This window comes from Silurus aristotelis, assembly GCF_946808225.1.
Source record: "Silurus aristotelis genome assembly, chromosome: 12".
Classification (NCBI taxonomy): Eukaryota; Metazoa; Chordata; class Actinopteri; order Siluriformes; family Siluridae; genus Silurus; species Silurus aristotelis.
In genome coordinates, this window is record NC_139585.1 from 14,354,347 (window position 1) to 14,371,966 (window position 17,620).

General features: G+C 40.1%; 1 protein-coding gene across 5 annotated transcripts in view; it reads left to right on the forward strand.

Annotated features, from left to right (window-relative positions):
* Nucleotides 1-17,620, forward strand: part of bahcc1b (BAH domain and coiled-coil containing 1b) — an 87,473-nt gene that overhangs the window by 67,164 nt on the left and 2,689 nt on the right. For 4 of the 5 annotated variants that reach the window (XM_083555870.1, XM_083555871.1, XM_083555869.1 and 1 more), the window contains 14 exons: nt 5,434-5,554; nt 5,764-5,947; nt 6,038-6,247; nt 7,135-7,296; nt 7,371-7,603; nt 8,200-8,277; nt 9,291-9,429; nt 12,235-12,352; nt 12,519-12,594; nt 14,535-14,643; nt 14,743-14,859; nt 14,974-15,120; nt 16,036-17,243; nt 17,373-17,609. In XM_083555870.1, the coding sequence (XP_083411996.1) occupies nt 5,434-5,554; nt 5,764-5,947; nt 6,038-6,247; nt 7,135-7,296; nt 7,371-7,603; nt 8,200-8,277; nt 9,291-9,429; nt 12,235-12,352; nt 12,519-12,594; nt 14,535-14,643; nt 14,743-14,859; nt 14,974-15,120; nt 16,036-17,243; nt 17,373-17,609 (3,139 nt within the window). The remainder of the gene's footprint in view (nt 1-5,433; nt 5,555-5,763; nt 5,948-6,037; nt 6,248-7,134; nt 7,297-7,370; nt 7,604-8,199; nt 8,278-9,290; nt 9,430-12,234; nt 12,353-12,518; nt 12,595-14,534; nt 14,644-14,742; nt 14,860-14,973; nt 15,121-16,035; nt 17,244-17,372; nt 17,610-17,620) is intronic. The other variant, XM_083555872.1, reaches the window with a different exon arrangement.

Genomic DNA, 17,620 nt, shown 5'->3' on the forward strand with positions numbered 1-17,620 from the left:
GACAATGCTGCTGTGCACAAAGCTAGCTCCATTAAGATATGAATGAAAGCAGATCTTGAGTGTTCTGCTACAGAGTTTTGACCTCAATCCCTATTAAACACCTTCAGTTGAATTGGAATACTGACTGCAACCAAGGCCTCCCAACCCTATATCAGTACCTGACTTTGCTCATTTACTAGTGGCTGAATGAGCAAAAATCTCCACACACACACTTCTTCCTAGTCTAACATCTTATTAGAAAAGTGGTAAATATTATAGCAGCAAATGGGGATGGAGTGTGGAATGGTATGTTCAAAAAGCCAATTAAATCTTATGGTCTGGTGGCCGCAAACTTTTGTCCATATAGTGTAGATGAGAAGTGAGTAGAGCAATATCATCTAGAAATGCTTATGTGTAAATAATGAGGAAAGGGCATTAAAAAAAAGAAAAGATAAAAGAAAACCACTCTTTTTGAAACCATAAATAATGTCCTATACAGGTGCATCTCAGTAAGTTTGAATATCATTAAAACGTTTATATATTTTAGTCATTCAATACAAAAAGTGAAACTTGTATATTACATAGATTTATGACACACAGACTGATATATTTCAAGTGTTTATTTCTTTTAATTTAGATGATTATGGCTTACAGCTAATAAAAACCTCAAATTCAGTATTTCAGAAAATTTGAATAAACTCTAATCAGCTAAATAAATCCAAACACCTGCAAAGGTTTCCTGAGCCTTTAAATGGTGTCTCAGTCTGGTTAAGTCTACACAATCATGGGGGAAGACTGCTGACTTGACAGTTGTCCAGAAGACGATCGTGGACACCTTGCACATGAAGGGGTAAAACACAAAAGGTCATCGCTAAAGAAGCTGGCTGTTCACAGAGTGCTGTATCCAATCACATTAATAGAAAGCAAAATTGTGGTAAAAAAAAAGGTAACATGAAGCCCATTTAAGAATTTGTGAGATTCACAAAGAGTGGACTGCAGCTGGAGTCAGTGTTTCAAGAGCCACCATGCACAGACCATGGGCTACAACTGACGCATTCCTTGTGTCAAGCCACTCTTGAACCAGAGACAACTTCAGAGGTGTCTTACCTGGGCAAAGGACCAAAAGGACTGGACTGTTGCTCAGTGGGCCAAAGTTATCTTTTCAAAAGAAAGAAAATCAAGCATTTAATTTAGAAATCAAGATCCCAGAGTCTGGAGGAAGAGAGGAGAGGCACAGAATCCAAGTTGCTTGAGGTCCAGTGTAAAGTTTGCACAGTCCATGGTGGTCTGGGGAGTGTTGGTCTGCTGGTGTTGGTCCACTGTGTTTTATCAAGTCCACAGCTGTCTACCAGGAAGTTTTAGAGCACTTCATGCTTCCCTCTGCTGACCAGCTTTATGGAGATGCTGACTTCATTTTCCAGCAGGATTTGTTTTATCTATGGGGTATTGTAAAGAGGAAGATATAAGACACCAGACCCAACAGACCCTTTGTAGGAGAGTGATAGCTCAGTGGTTAAGGTGCTGGGTTACTGCACCTATTGGAAGGTTGGGGGTTCAAGCCCCGGTATCGGCAAGCTGCCACTCATGGGCCCTTGAGCAAGGCCCTTAACCCTCTGTGCTCCAGGGGCGCTGTGTCATTGCCGACCCTGCGCTCTGACCCCGGCTTCTAAACAAGCTGGGATATTCGAAGAACGAATTTCACTGTGCTGTAATGTATATGTGATAAATAAGGGTTATTTTATTTTATCAACATAGAAGAGCTGAAGGCTGCTATCAGAGCAACCTGGGCTTTCATAATACATCAGCAGTGTAACAGACCGATCGCCTCATGTGCCACTGCAGAAATTCATGCAAAGGGAGCCCCGACTGAGTTCTGTACATGTTCATACTTTTCAGTAGTCCAATATTACTGTCTTAAAAAATAATCTCTTTTATTTATTTTTTTTTTTATTGGTCTTAAGCAATATTAAGATATTGAATTTTGCGTTTTATTAGATGTAAGCCATAATCATCAAAATTAAAAGAAAAAATAGTTGAAATATATCAGTCTGTGTGTGATGAATTTATATAATATACGAGTTTCACTTTTTGTATTGAATGACTAAAATAAAAAAAAAAATTTATTTAATGAGATGCACCTGTATATACACTATTTGTTACTTAATTTGTTTTGTAACTGTAGGTTTAAATTGATTGGCCCTTTTTGTTCCTTTTTTGGCTTTAGGTGCATATAATATTTTTGTCCCCACAGTAAACAAATGGAAAGTTTGTTTTCTACTGTATGAGCTGCATGCATGTCATTATACACCACCTGTATGGTTTTACAGAGATCATGAGCCGTACAAACCATTTGCATGTTGTGAGAACCTGCATGTGTATGTGTGAAATTCAAGTTCCCCAATTTTACTCACTCACTCTGGTTGTGTTGTCTATCTTCATTTCTTGCTTACTTACTCTCCTCCTGGCTCTCTAATCAATCGCCTCCTCTGAATCTCATTACTATGTAATCCTGACCTCTCTTAGGAGAAGGGCCTTTGTAATTAGGGGGCTGTGAATTCTCTGGCAGTGCGTCTTAGACACCCACCCCCTCTCTCTATACATGCACACACAAATACACGCACACACAAATACACACACGCTTTGCGCTCCCACCCGCTTGGCTGCTAACAGGAGGAATGTGACACAGGATTGACACAAGAGCTGGAAGGGTCAGGAGGTTATAAGGTCACCATCGGGTAACGACAGGCTAAAAAAGGGGGAGGGTCATTTCTGTCAGCTCTGTTCGCACACTGGGCTTTAATAGGCAGCCCCTCCATGGCACTCAATGAGCCCAAACAATCGGTCTCCAAAGTTTACTCTGTAGCTGGTGTCAGGTTACGCTTGAGTTTCCACAGTGACCTGCTCCCTTGTGGCACTAGGGGAGGTTTTGATGCTTGGCGCTATATTCAAATGCAGCAGACACAGAATACAGATGCACTTTGTGTCAGGCAGAATACTTCAACGTATTTTTTTCCTGTAGATAAGAGACCTTTTTGTAGCTCCTAATGGCAAGTGTGAAAGTGAATATAGAAACTGTGGTTTATTAGTTTTAGATTTGAGTTTTACTGTATTAAAAATATTTAAATACTTTGCAACATGAGAACAGACAATACAAATGTAACATTGTTATGCCTGTAAGATACAGTAAGGAACAGTAACCAAGTTGCAGTGTGACAAACAAAATTTCTCAAAAAGATGCTCACTACTCTCTTCTTGTTTTCTCTGAATAAAGATAGAGTAAAGATAATGTAGCATTGCTGTGTAGAAATCCAGGTCTACTTATTTGAGGGGTGCTGGGGTACCGGGTTTGCGTATCGGGACTAGATGGTTGCATCTATACAGAGTGAGGTGGCAGGTCGATAGAGGTTAGTGTCAATCGATCCAGAGCTGCAATTCAGATTGGCCAACAGACTCCCTCAAGACTGCCCTGCCACCCCCACCCCTGTTCTTTTTCTCCCTACTTTCCTTTCTGTCTCATTATCTCTTCCCACTATCTCTCTCTATTTCACTTACTCTTCTCTTGTTTCCTTTTTACTAGTATGCTACGATCTCCTTCTTTCCTGGATCATGTCTCAACTTTACCTTTTTTCTATGCTCTTTTTAATCCAGTATTGTCTGAGAGGAAGGATGTGTGTATGTATTTATGAACGTGTCTAGATGTTTTATATTAACAGGCACAATAATAATAATAAAAAAATATATTATTTTAGTCAATTAAAAAGTGACTTGTCCTTATATTGGTATTTATTTTCCCTTAAAAAAATTAATGCCTAGTATTAAGACAATTTGCACAAAAGGTTTCTTGCATGCAATAGAAACGTTCCCTGTTATGTTGTTTGGTTGTGTTGAATTCCTCTCCCTCCCCGCATCACCCATCTGTCCTGGCCCTGTATCTTCTGGCACTCTCTGCAGGCAGCCCTCCCTACCCCCTCCACCTTTATGGACCCTCCTGGCAAAGGTTCTTTGTAGTAGGGCTTGGGCTTGGGGACTGTGGGTGCAGGGACCACTGATGCCATCTGACAGCACTGGCCAGAATAAAGGGCAGGCAGCCAGTGTTAACAGCTAAGCGGAAGGGAGAAGCAAAGCACAAGTGACACAGTTCTTTTTCAGGCCTTGTGTATGTTAGTGAATATGAAGTTTTTTGGCATGTTAAAATAGGGGTGTCTTTTTTTATATGTATATACATGTGCTTTTTTTCTGAATGCATGCTCCACTGAGGTCTTAGCGCTAGGTTGTGATGGATTTATAATGCCTTTTTTGTCACATAATGGCTGCCAAATCTGGAATGGGCAAACCTATCCAAGTGCTGTACCACATACCTTCTTATTTGTAGAGGACTAACTGTCTTATCTTTATACATGGTCTAACAGACACTTGTGACTGGCTGTGTTTGTTGTGACTGACATGAGAGAGAGGAATGCTGTCCTTCCCACCTAGAGATCCAGGCCAATTATGTATTTGTGAACAGATGGCTATGGCATTGCCAGGACTGAAGCTCACAATTGCTCAGACAGTTGTGCTTCTCAGGAGCTCTACAAAATGCCTCTTCATGCCCTTACACATGGTCCACAATCTTTTACTAATAGGTTGCTGAGTGAATATCACAGTGCATTCCTGGTGGAGTGTGTTGGGTATAGCAAACTGCCACAGTTTTTCTGTTTTGTCACCATAACAGTAGCAACTAAAACATGGGAGCATAGCATCCACCAACCACATGCTACTACAGCCTCTGACACTTACCTGCCAATCATTCCGGTGTGAGTGGCAGACTGCCTGACAGCGGCCCCAATCGTCAGAGCAGTGACTAAGACAGACCCGCGGTGGCTTTGAAGTGACTGTCTGCTACTATTGGGGGGGGGGGGGGGCAGTCACACAGACTGCAAAACGAGACCCCAGCCATGGGCCTTATGGCGTGTGTGTAAGCTCAACCCAATTTCAGTTTAATAGGACTGTTAGATGGCTGCCAGCCATACGCACACTTACTCACTCTTACTGGCCCTCCCGAAGGCCAATGAATTGTGCTCCATTGTATTGCATTGATATGGTAATAAGAGGAAGGGGGGTTCTATTAATGTAACACTGAAATCCATAGCCTTAAAACCATTGGTGCTAAAGGCAAAATGGTGAGAAAATAGGCAGAGCGGGAAACACAAGAAAAAAGAACAAACAAAATTATGAGTGGGAGTTTCCTTAACTAGTGCTTTGCTCAGATATTTCTCGGTCTGCCGTCAGATCCCAGTTTTTCAAGCATGCAGCAGGGAAAGAGGCCCCTGCCTCTCCATTCATCAAAGGCTGAAAAGAGGGTTATTAGAAAGCCACGAAGAGGGAAGGCAAGCCCTGCGCTCTTCTCTGATCTCTCCTTTTCATCCCTTGCTCCCCACTCCTCTTATGAATTCTCTCTGTTGTGATGGACAGGTTGGTGGGAGCAGCATCAAGCCTGCTGGCTGCAGAGGAAGAGGCTGCTGGGGGCGGGGAAAAGCACACAAAGAGGAAGAAGATGGCCAATAGTTCCTTCTATCATGTAAGTGGCACACAGGTGAGTGGGCCACCAGAGCGAATAGATGTGGCAGTCATATTTCTCCCATCAATATGAGGAAATGTGAACTGCTGAGGAAAAAGCTATAAAATTAATATTTATATTGATATTAATGAGTGAAAAAGCTCATATAATGGTTAAAAAAGCAGCTTAAACTGCTATTTTTAATTTTTGACCTTCTCATTTTTTTTTTTTTTACACAAATGAAGGCTTCCTGTAGGCAGAGAGGCAGACCAAAACTGCTGAGCTCCAAGATGTCCCAGCTTAAGCAACAGGCCAGTGCCAAGCGTGACTCTAGACTAGAGAACATATTTTGTCAAATAGAGAAGCCTGCTTCTGGCTCGTCAGCAGAGCAGAGACACAGAAACCTGATTGGACGTCAAAGTGAAACAGGTATGCTCACAGCTGTCTGTTCAGGTCACCTCCCAACAATCCAAAATCATCAGGTTTATGTAATTTTGTTTTTGTGCTTTTATTCAACAGGGAACACTGAGACAACATTGCACCAGAATTTAGAGGGCCAGAGAATAATGATACAGAGAGGATGCAGGTCTAAGATCAGCCATGGCCATGCCTCCTCTACCCTGTACACTCGAAGCCAGCAGATGATGCCCAACAAGGTCTTAACCAATAGCAAGCAGGAGGTGACAGGAAAGGACAATTCTTCCTTCGACAGCGAGTTGTCCGAGCCAGGTGAATTATGATCTATCCACAGAGGGAATGAGATGTATCCTGCCATGTTGAACAGCACACCTTTGACATTTCTGCTCAACTGTCACACTGTTAAAAGTATTAATGACTTCCAGCCTACCCAAAACCTAAACTACAGCGCTAGCGGGCCTGGCGCTAGAATTAGAAAAGTAAAAAAGTCAATCTGTGCTTTAATCATGTATAGGATATAGTGGTCTATAAATGAACAAACTGCCAATAAAGCCAAAGCACTAATAAATATTAATGTGAGCTAAGCCCATGGTTCAGCTGAGCCTTCTTGGTAGCGCTCTGTTAATTACCATGAAAGTTATCCTTTTCACATTTCACATTCATGTGAAAGTGTTGACGAGTGCCCTGTAAGTGACAAGTGTGTCGCCACAGTGTTGACACATGACACTGTTACCACTGTGCCATCTCTGCTCCATGTGAGACACGTTGTCCCCAGTGGGCAACTGCCAATAGATATCTGTGACTCTTGAGTTCTGGAGACACACACACACACACACACACACACACACACACACACACACACACACACACACACACACACACACACACACACACACACACCACACACACTAACCCACACACTTCAGAGAGGGGGCAGATAGTTGCTGGTGGTCAGTAAATGCTTGCAGCAAACCTGTCAGTGACTTGGCCTAAGTGACTGCATTTCTTGAAAATGTTGACAACTACCGCCACATTTGGCCCCCATGATTTGAACTGTGCTAAATATCAAACTTCACACAGAGGGAACTGTCATTGCAGGGCTTTTATACTAATTGCATCTGATAGTATTGAGTATTGAGTACTGAGAATTGAAGACCAGTCAGGATGTCAGTCCATTAAATCGACCCTTTATCCCACAGAAGAGGAAGATGATGGCATCTATGACATCGAAGAATTGCCAGAGGACATCAAAAATGGATCTTCTAAATCACTACAGTCTGGAGCTTGTGCTCCCCCCTCTTCCACAGTACAGCTGTCTATTGGCCAGAATTCCAAATGCAACAAGAAAAGACAAGGATTTGGTAAGTTTTATATGCAGGGTGAGGTCTGTCATAAATACAACAACATTTCTCATGTTTTGTCCACCATCCTTTAGGGTCTGTCACCGCCTTGCTTGCTAAAGGGGAAATGAAGCACAGGAAAAGGGCCCCCTCTAGGCCATCGCTGCTCAGTGAAGACAGGAATTGCCTACTGGTGAAGAAGAGACTAAATGCACTCAGGTGGAGAGGGGTTTCACAAGAGAGCAGCTTACACCGTAATAAGGATCTCAAAAGCTTTCCGACTCCATTGGAAAGGACAGATAGGAAAAGTTCTGTAGCCTTTGAAAAGGTAGGGAGAGTGTATTTATATGTCACAATTGTCATGATTGAACTTGATCATATGAGCTTATTTTTTCAACATGAGCATATGTTGAGCACAGACTGAAGATGTACACACAATATGCATGCACTAATATATTTTCTATAAACAATTGTTACTCAACTACTCAAAATAAGACAGTGTTGCCAAAATGTAGTTGAAATAGATCCTAAAGAAGCAACACTTTATATACCTAGCGGACTAGCTATCTCATATTTCTATATTCCTGTTAAAGTCCATCCAGTGAAACCTTTTCATCTTTATCTGAAAAGCTTATATATTTTTTAAATTAAATGAATGTAAAATGTATTGTTTGCCATGTTTGCTGATAATGTCAATAACTCTACTGTCTTGACCATTTAAAAATATTTTTAGAAGTGGAATTTTATGTGAAATTTTTATGGTAAACTTAGACGAGCAGAATGAAACAAACAATGTCCCAGTGTGGTTTATTTTAAATATACATGCTCTTGGAACAAGGCTTGTTCAATCAAATTAGTGGATTGAAACTAATTGCTGTATAAAAATGCATTCTTGACATGGTCTTCATTTTGTGATTGTTTCAGAGGAGAAGCTGCTTCCTAGGAACTGTGTCATCTCAGATTGAGGATATTAACTGGAACAGAAAGTTGAAAATCAAACAGGTGACACACTGACTATCACTTGACTTGAATTTTTACAATTTTAGAGTTTAGAATTAACACCGTCTTATAACAATAGAAGTAAAGCACCATAGAGAATTTGTTGTAATCTTGTTACCATGGCAGCCTATATCAAACTGACTTGGCTTCATTGTACCAATAAAAAAATCTCATCGTGCTAAGAGGGATTATGCAACCTTGTATCATTTGAACCATCAGAAGCTCCTCATAAATCTCCTTACAAAATAAAAAAATTTCGGTTGTCTTTGCTATTTCACAGGTTGAATTATGCCTTGTTTAAACAAAAAAGGGAAACAGTTTTGAAATGGCTCTCAACCTCAGTGTTTGTAAGGACATTGTCAAGGTGTTGCAAAAGAATTTTGACTACATAATTAAAGTGTGATTATGGAGGGGAATTCCTGCTTCAAGCAAGTGACTAAAAAAACAAAACATGAGCCTATACACAAATTCTCATCAAAGCTTTGCCCTGAAGACACAGCAATAAAATCCTCTGCAATAGTGAAACTGCTGTCACTATAATATATTGTCAGCATTTAAGCAATGTTATGAGACACAAAATGTGCACAAGAATATACCTGTTAGGGCTACCTATAATGGTCCAATAATTTCTTCATGAATACATGTGAATTAACAATCCTAAAATATATAGTAATATTCCACTGGACAGTGATCTGATCTCAGATCTAGCTGTATCTGATGGTTTCTCATTAATGGATACCGAAATACATTGTTCTCTAAAGGCTATGGTGACTATTGATTATTTGTAAAATAATACTTGGTGCCTTGGCAAGTCGGAAAGTGCAATTCAGCATGAGTATTTAATTTGGCAATGTACATAACAGATTTATTTAAATTGTGACTGTACCTTTATGCTGTGTACTTATATAACCAGTAAGGCCAGTAGAAGTGTACTCTATGAATGAAGAATGGTGATGCATACTTGTGTGAGTGATGATATGTCTTCTGTATTTCACACTCTGGTTTGTGACTCTTAGAATGCCAAAAGGCGAGGCATGAGGCAGCTGCTAGAGACCTTTGCTGCAGAAGAGGGATTCCGCATGGATGATGACAGCAGTTTCTCTGAAGGGGAGGAGGACCTGGAAAAAGAGGAGAAACACAAGATTATAGTGCCAGGTGCTTAGTTGAACACACTGAAATGTGTGTTTTTTCCTTGGAATTCTGATAATACTCTTATAGTACTCTTACTCATATACAGTACAGACCAAAAGTTTGGACACACCTTCTCATTCAAAGAGTTTTCTTTATTTTCATGACTATGAAAATTGTAGATTCACACTGAAGGCATCAAAACTATGAATTAACACATGTGGAATTATATATGGAATTATATACATAACAAAAACGTGTGAAACAACTGAAAAATGTCATATTCTAGGTTCTTCAAAGTTGCCACCTTTTGCTTTGATTACTGCTTTGCACACTCTTGGCATTCTCTTGATGAGCTTCAAGAGGTAGTCACCTGAAATGGTCTTTCAACAGTCTTGAAGGAGTTCCCCGAGAGATGCTTGGCACTTGTTGGCCCTTTTGCCTTGACTCTGCGGTTCAGCTCACCCCTAAACCATCTCGATTGGGTTCAGGTCCGGTGACTGTGGAGGCCAGGTCATCTGGCGCAGCACCCCATCACTCTCCTTCTTGGTCAAATAGCCCTTGATGCCTTCAGTGTGACTCTACAATTTTCATAGTCATGAAAATAAAGAAAACTCTTTGAATGAGAAGGTGTGTCCAAACTTTTGGTCTGTACTGCATATCTGATACTATACTATTTATGATATACAGTGCATCCAGAAAGTGATCACAGTGCTTCACTTTTTCCACATTTTGTTATGTTTTGTAAAATTAAAGCTCAGTTACATCCTTTCTGATCATCCTTGAGTTGTTTCTACAACTTGATTGTAGTCTACCTGTTGTAAATTCAGTTGATTGGACATGATTTGGAAAGGCACACACCTGTCTATATAAGGCCCCACATTTAACAGTGCATGTCAGAGCACAAACCAAGCAATGAAGTCCAATGAATTGTCTGTGGACCTCTGAGACAGAATTGTATCAAGGTACAGATCTGGGAAAGGATACAGAAAATATTCAGCAACATTGAAGGCCCCAATGAACACAGTGGCTTCCATCATCAGTAAATGGATGAAGTTTGGATTCTTCCTAGAGCAGACCGCCCAGCCAACTGAGCCCTTGGGGGAGAAAGGCCTTAGTCAGGGAGGTGACCAAGAACCCAATGATCACTCTGAAAGTGCTCTAGTGGAGAAAGTATAACTTTTCTGATAACAACCATCTCTGTAGCACTACACCAATCAGGCCTGTATGGTATAGTGGCCAGACAGAAGCCACTCCTCAGTAAAAGGCACATGACAGCCTGCCTGGGGTTTGCCAAAAGGCACACGAAGGACTCTCAGACCATGAGTAACAAAGATTTAACTCTTTGGCTTGAATGCCAAACATCATGTCTGGAGAAAACCAGGCACCACTTATTACCTGTCAAATACCATCCCCAATACCATCCCTACAGTGAAGCATGGTGGCAGCCACCATAACTGCTATCGTGCTGTGGGGATGTTTTTCAGCGGCAGGAACTGCAAGACTAGTCAGGATCGAGTGAAAGATGAATGCAGCAATGTACAGAGACATCCTTGATGCAAACCTGCTCCAAAACGCTCTGGACCTCAGACTGCGGTGACAGTTTATCTTTCAACCAAACAACGATCATAAGCACACAGCCAATATAACAAAAAAGTGGCTACAGGACTCTGAGAATGTTCTTGAATGGTCCAGCCAGAGCCCAGATTTAAACCGATTAAACATCTCTGGAGAGATCTGAAAAAGGCTGTGCACCAACGGTCCCCATCCAACCTGATAGAGCTTGAGAGGTTCTGCAAAGAATAATGGGAGAAGCTGCCCAAAAATAGTTGTGCCAAGCTTGTAGCATCATATTTAAAATGACTTGAAGCTGTAATTGGTGCCAAAGGTGCTTCAACAAAGTATTAAGGAAAGGCTGTAACCACAAGTACATGTGATTATAACTTTTTTTTTATAAACATGAAAAGATTTAAAACATACTTCTTTCATGTTGTCATTATGTTTTATTGTTTGTAGAAATTTGAGGAAAATAATTAATTAAATCCATTTTGAAATAAGGCTGTAACATAACAAAATGTGGAAAAAGTGAGGTGCTGTGAATACTTTACAGATTCACTGTGTATGTGTATGAAATTTTTATGTAAGATTGATTGTATGTAAGATTTAGATTGTGATGCTGTTTTATTTACTTTTATGATGTTCTTTTAGGTTGTTATGTGATGTATAGTTTGTATTGCTTTGTGAAGCCAAAGGCAAATTTCCTAGCTAAGCAACTAACTAATATTTCAATGGATTATACCTTGAAGGACAAACACTTGAAAAAAAAAAAAAGTATGTGGGATATATGTTTACTGTCAATTTAAACCACTAATCTGTAACTGCAATATTCAGATTTTCAAGTCTTTTCAACAAAAACCTGCCTTTCACATTGTTTGGAGTTGTCATGAGCAACATAACATTGCTCATTAACATAAAATCGTTCATATAAAAGGCACATTGTTCTCAAGCCAATAGTGTTACTGGTTCTTGGATTCAGACCAAAAGTGTTTTGTAAACTTGAAGCTGTAAAACAAAGTTTTGTGCCAAATCTGCAGTACATAATTTATGTGCATTTACACTGTAAATGCACATAAATTATGTACTGCAGATTTGGCACAAAACTTTGTTGGTAAAAAAAGTTTAACAGTGTTCACTGCAAAACCATTAATGCCATATTTAATCCTTGCATTTATTCAGACCCTAAGAGACACTTATTTTATATTTGTCTATCCAGCCATGGAACACAGTAAATGATGTGTCTCTCATATGCTTCTGCCTCTGTTCTGTGTCCAGCCCTGCCTAACTGTGTCCTTACCAAAGATGCCCTGCAAGATGGGCTAAAAGTGTTGATCTCCAAGGAGGATGAGCTGCTTTATGCTGCCTATGTACACACGCTGGACTTACCTGACATGTAAGGTTCTCTACATTCATGCAGTTTGAATCAGCTTTGTAAAATCAGTGGATTAATTGTGGACAAATGTTGAACAGTAAACAGTATAAGTCTCCATGAAATACAAGCATGCTTTGGAAACCACATTTCACTTAAGCCTTACTCTATCTCATATCCCTAATCACAGTTACAGCATTGTCATTGAAGGAGAGAGAGGAAACAGGCCAAGGATCTACTCTCTGGAACAGTTGCTTCAAGAAGCGGTAAGTTTTAAACTAAACTTTTCACACAAAAACTTGTGCAAGACCTGATGCGCACCCTTATTACAGACCAACACACCCCTTCCAAGCGTCTGCTAAAATAATATGAAGCAGAACATCTGTTTGTGTGTGTGCATGGGCATCTAAACTGTTGTGATTGCTATATATGATTGGTATAAATTAAGGCTTAAAGCACTTTAAATATTTGCATTTTATTGTACTTTTTTTAAAATCTCATTGCACACAACTTCCTCAACAGAGAAAGATTTAACATCTTGTTGGAATAGAGGTGGAGAAACAGTTGTTGAGAGGTGTGTGTGTCTTGCTTGAAGGATCCAGTGAGAGCCCAGTTCATTGCTTTGCACTGCATTCAGTGTGTTGCTTAAGGTTACATTCAGACCAGAAGTTCAGTATGACACTCCATATAGTGTTACAGGTGCATAGTGTAGATGACTCTTCCTTGCTAATTCTGCTCAACCCTTCCAAGGGTCACACACAGATGGATTTGTTTTGCTGTTTTTATTGCTTCCTTATCTACTTATATGCTTGAACATATATATGGGGCTTGACTAGTTGGTTATGGTATATTTAATCTATGGGGAAAGTCTATCAATTTGGAAAGGATTGATGATTATACACTATAAACCAACAATGCTTTCTTGGCACATTCTCCTTTTAAATACATTAGATTCATGGGTATATGCATTCATCATTAACTATAAAATGCAAAACATATCTTAGATCTCAGTTCATGATGCAGTCCACAACCCCCTGTTTTATGAAAATTATATATATATTTTTTTTTTATAAAACAGTTTGTTTTTAAATGTTGTGTGTCTATGAAATTTCCTGGAGCCACAGAGCTCTCATGCTGTATTTTCATGGTGAATGCTTTCATGCTTTCTTTAGTGCTTTCCCCCGCAGCCTTCCCTACCTGTGAGCTTGCCACTGTTCCCATCAGTGACCTGATCAGTCTAGGGTGTGTGTGTGTGTGTGTGTGTGTGTGTGTGTGTGTGTGTGTGTGTGTGTGTGTGTGTGTGTGTGTGTGTGTGTGTGTGTGTGTGTGTGTGTGTGTGTTGGTGTGTGTGTTTGTGTGTGTGTGTGTGTGTGGGTGTGTGTGTGTGTGTGTGTGTGTATGAGGAAGTATCTGGTGTTAGTGTGTCAGCATTATTGCCAGTAGAAGAATGACTGCCACTAGCATCTCTCTCTCTCTCTCTCTCTCTCTCTCTCTCTCACACACACACACACACACACACACACACACACACACACACACACACACACACACACACACGCTTAATTTCTTCCTTTATGAAAATATTTGGTGACCTCTTATTGTGTTATGTAGATCCAAACTAACACCATCATAGGTAATGTTAGTATTGATGGATGGATGGATGGATGGATGGATGGATGGATGGATAGTTTACAGTTTCTTATCTTCTATTTGCTGTTCCAAAACTATTACCTGCAAATCTGGCCCAGAACTACATCTTCTGGCTGCTTGCTCTATCAGTGGCCCCTCACCACAGTAACCACGTTTGTGCCAAGCCTGAAAGAGCTCTTGGTGCCAGCACAGGCTGTGTAGTAGGAGGGAAGTTGGCAATTTAACAATAAAGTCATCGATTTGGGCTCCTTTATTTAATTGTTCTCAAGGAGGCACCTATTCACTGATGCTGATTCTTGTTTTTTATATCAAATTTGGAATGAAAAAGTGTCCTGTGGAACGAATGTTTCACAGATTTGGCCATTTTTTATTTATTATTATTTATTTATTTTTGGTTTGGATTTTTGTACAATGCTGTAAATTGGAATGTGCATCCATACCCCAGTTTTACTGAAAACAACTTTTTTTTATTCCAGACCACCTTCTATGTCAATGTAATTACTATTTTTTGCTTATAAGTTATGTCTGATATACGCATTTTATTTGTGTATGTCAGGTGTTAGATGTGCAACTGGAGACAGTGGATCTACTTACTGATGGAACAAGAGTGTGTGCATACTGGAGTGAGCGCTCAAGGTGCTTGTATCCAGGATATGTTCGTAGAGGTCAGGGCACCATCTTCATACTTTTTAAGAGACATTTCTTTTTATTTTGCTGATTCTCCTAATTTTCTTAAAGTTAACAATGGATAATATCATGCACAGGTGGTCCTGGAGATGAGCAGAAAGAAGGCTCTGTCATGGTCGAGTTTGATGATGGAGATCGTGGCTGGATTTCCCTTCCTAACATTCGCCTTCTTCCACCCGGTTACCAAATATATTGTACATATGCAGTTTTCCTTGAGTATAAGAAGAAAACTATTATGAAATGAAAAGACATACATTTGGACCAAAATATGTTACTGTAACTAATGTTACTTGATCCATGTACTTCAGGTGCAGAGCCTTCACCAGCTCTCTTGGCATCTCCAACTCGTCGCAGACGGAAAAGCTCCACTCAGGAGAAGAGCTCTCAGCAGATTGATATTTCTTGTGAATGGCATGGCAACACAGAACCATGGAAAACAATCAAGGCCAAGCCAGGTAATTAACCAGAATTGATTGTACATTACAGAAAACAGTGCAGTTCTATAGGTTTTTGCAATCCTGTGCAGTATATTTATTACAAATGTTTATGTCCCCATTGCAACATGGAAATTATATTTCATTCAACAATTTATTTAAAAAATATATATTTTAAAATGGTATTGGAATTTTGGGTAGATGTGTTTTGAACAAGATACGTGTTTAAGACCACAGTTCACAGACCATTCCATCCAGAGCATTGTTTGATTATTAGAAGAGTTTGAACAGAACTGCCAAAAAAGAGACAAAAGCTAACCAAGTAGCAAAAATGACATCATACATTGGTGGTTTATGGTTGTTTCATCAATACAACAATACAAAGCCTTTTTTGTGTTAACATTAATGTGTGTTTTTTCAAATGTAATTGTTTCTATAGTAACAACTCACACACTTATCCAATGGTTGCTACACATAATCAATACTAATAATAAACAGATTTTGTATAGGACCACAGTGCTTTACATAGTTTGCCAGCATATGAAATACTTACAGACACGTTTTGGCTTTCTGGCTGCTTTGTTTTTGAGATAGATAGAGTAAAAAAAGAAAGGAAGAGAGACAATCAAGCAACACTGCAAGCACAAAGTTTGCAGAAATGCCTTAGGACTAACTGAAAGCTTAAATCTGTCTGCCCAACTATCTGTGCTCAGCAGATCTTATCTGCAAAAGCATGACAATGGAACAGATCAGGTTTACTTCCATTTGAAGTTCTCAGACATATTAATTTCACATGGTTGTGCCAATGTCTGAAAAAAAACGTTTATCAAAAGACTTTACCAAAATAGTTCACAGCAACATTAATTTATTTAAGATTTGAATGTCTTATGATTGTTTTTTTGGGGTTTTTTTTTATTATTATTTTTGTCTTTACAGGAAGACCCAAATCTGTCAGTTTGTCAACAAAAAGTGGTGTGTCTGAGAATGTAACTGGGAGTGCCTCCTCTCTTCTTACCTGGCCGTCTGTCACCATGTCTAGAAAAAGACCATCTCTGGATTTGTTCCACTTCAATGGGCTGTCTAGAAAAACTGCAAAAGAAAAAGAGACAGACACGTTCCCAGTGCTTGGCTCCACTATGGGTACACCAGCTAAGGGTATCTTTAGCACTTCCTTCGAGGTGGATTCTTTTAGTAGCATTGCTAATGGCTTTACAACCTTTGGTAATCAACAACCTACGTCTGGGTTACATCTTGGTCAGAAGAGCACTTCAAATGTTCGGGGGAGAAAGACAGGAGACCGGAAAGAGTACCTCATCAAATTGGACCATGAAGGAGTAACCTCTCCAAAGACAAAAAATGGAAAAGCACTCATGCTTCTTGGAAATGGGGAGTTTGAATCTAGAGGGGGGAGAATGGAGAAAGGCTCTGGGACCAAAAATGTAGTCGAATCAACCACTCATATGGATTGCTCCCACTCAGTGTTACTAATGAAGGATGACAAGAGAAGTAGTAGCCACCTCCTCAAGAATTCCTCTGATATGCGGAAACATTCTCAGGGTCTAGGGCTTGGTGAATATCCAGATTATGTGTTGAACTGCCACAGCGATTGTCTTAGCTCCTACTCAGACATGGATGAAGATGAAGAAGATGAAGATTCCAGAAGAACAGCGATGCGCAACCCTAGGCGCTTTCTCTCTCATCTGTCCATTTCCTCCTCTTCCTCAGGTTCCTCAAGCTCATCATGTTCAGGCTCACTGTCAAGTTCTAGTGCCTGCTCTTCTGACAATGACTCCTCCTACAGCTCAGATGAAGAGGAAGCATCTCGACTTCTCTTGCAGGGTTGCCTGTCCTCCCATCATGCAGTGCTTCAAAAACAGCAACAGCCACATCCTGAGCCAACAACTGCCCCACCACAACACTCCTTTATTGCCAAAGCCATGGGTGTGACCAGCACAAAATCCATGGTCAGCAATGGTACAGGCAAGCATCAAAGGAGAAAGGAGATTCCCAGCAACTCCCTGTCTACAGCACAAACCAAATCTTCCAAAGACTGTCCTAAAAAGCAAAAGACAGACAGTTCACCCAACTCGTCTGCATTTGTACCAGCACGTCAGCTGTGGCGGTGGTCTGGAAACCCCACTCAGGTAAGCTTCGTATATTAATTGCTTCTACACAATGTTATTAAATTCTAAATAATTCTGTTTGGAAAAATGTTTAAAAAAATTTTTATACATTGATCTAATCTCTAAAATAAAGTTGTCTTTTGTTTTTAGAGACGAGGTCTAAAAGGAAAAGCACGGAAACTTTTTTACAAGGCCATTGTCCGGGGTAAAGACATAATCAGAGTGGGAGACTGTGCAGTATTTTTGTCTTCTGGCCGCCCTCACCTTCCTTATATTGGCCGCATTGAGAGCCTGTGGGAATCTTGGGCCAGCAATATGGTTGTGAAGGTAAAATGGTTTTATCATCCTGAAGAGACTAAACTGGGCAAAAGGCACCGAGATGGAAAGGTACTTTGTAA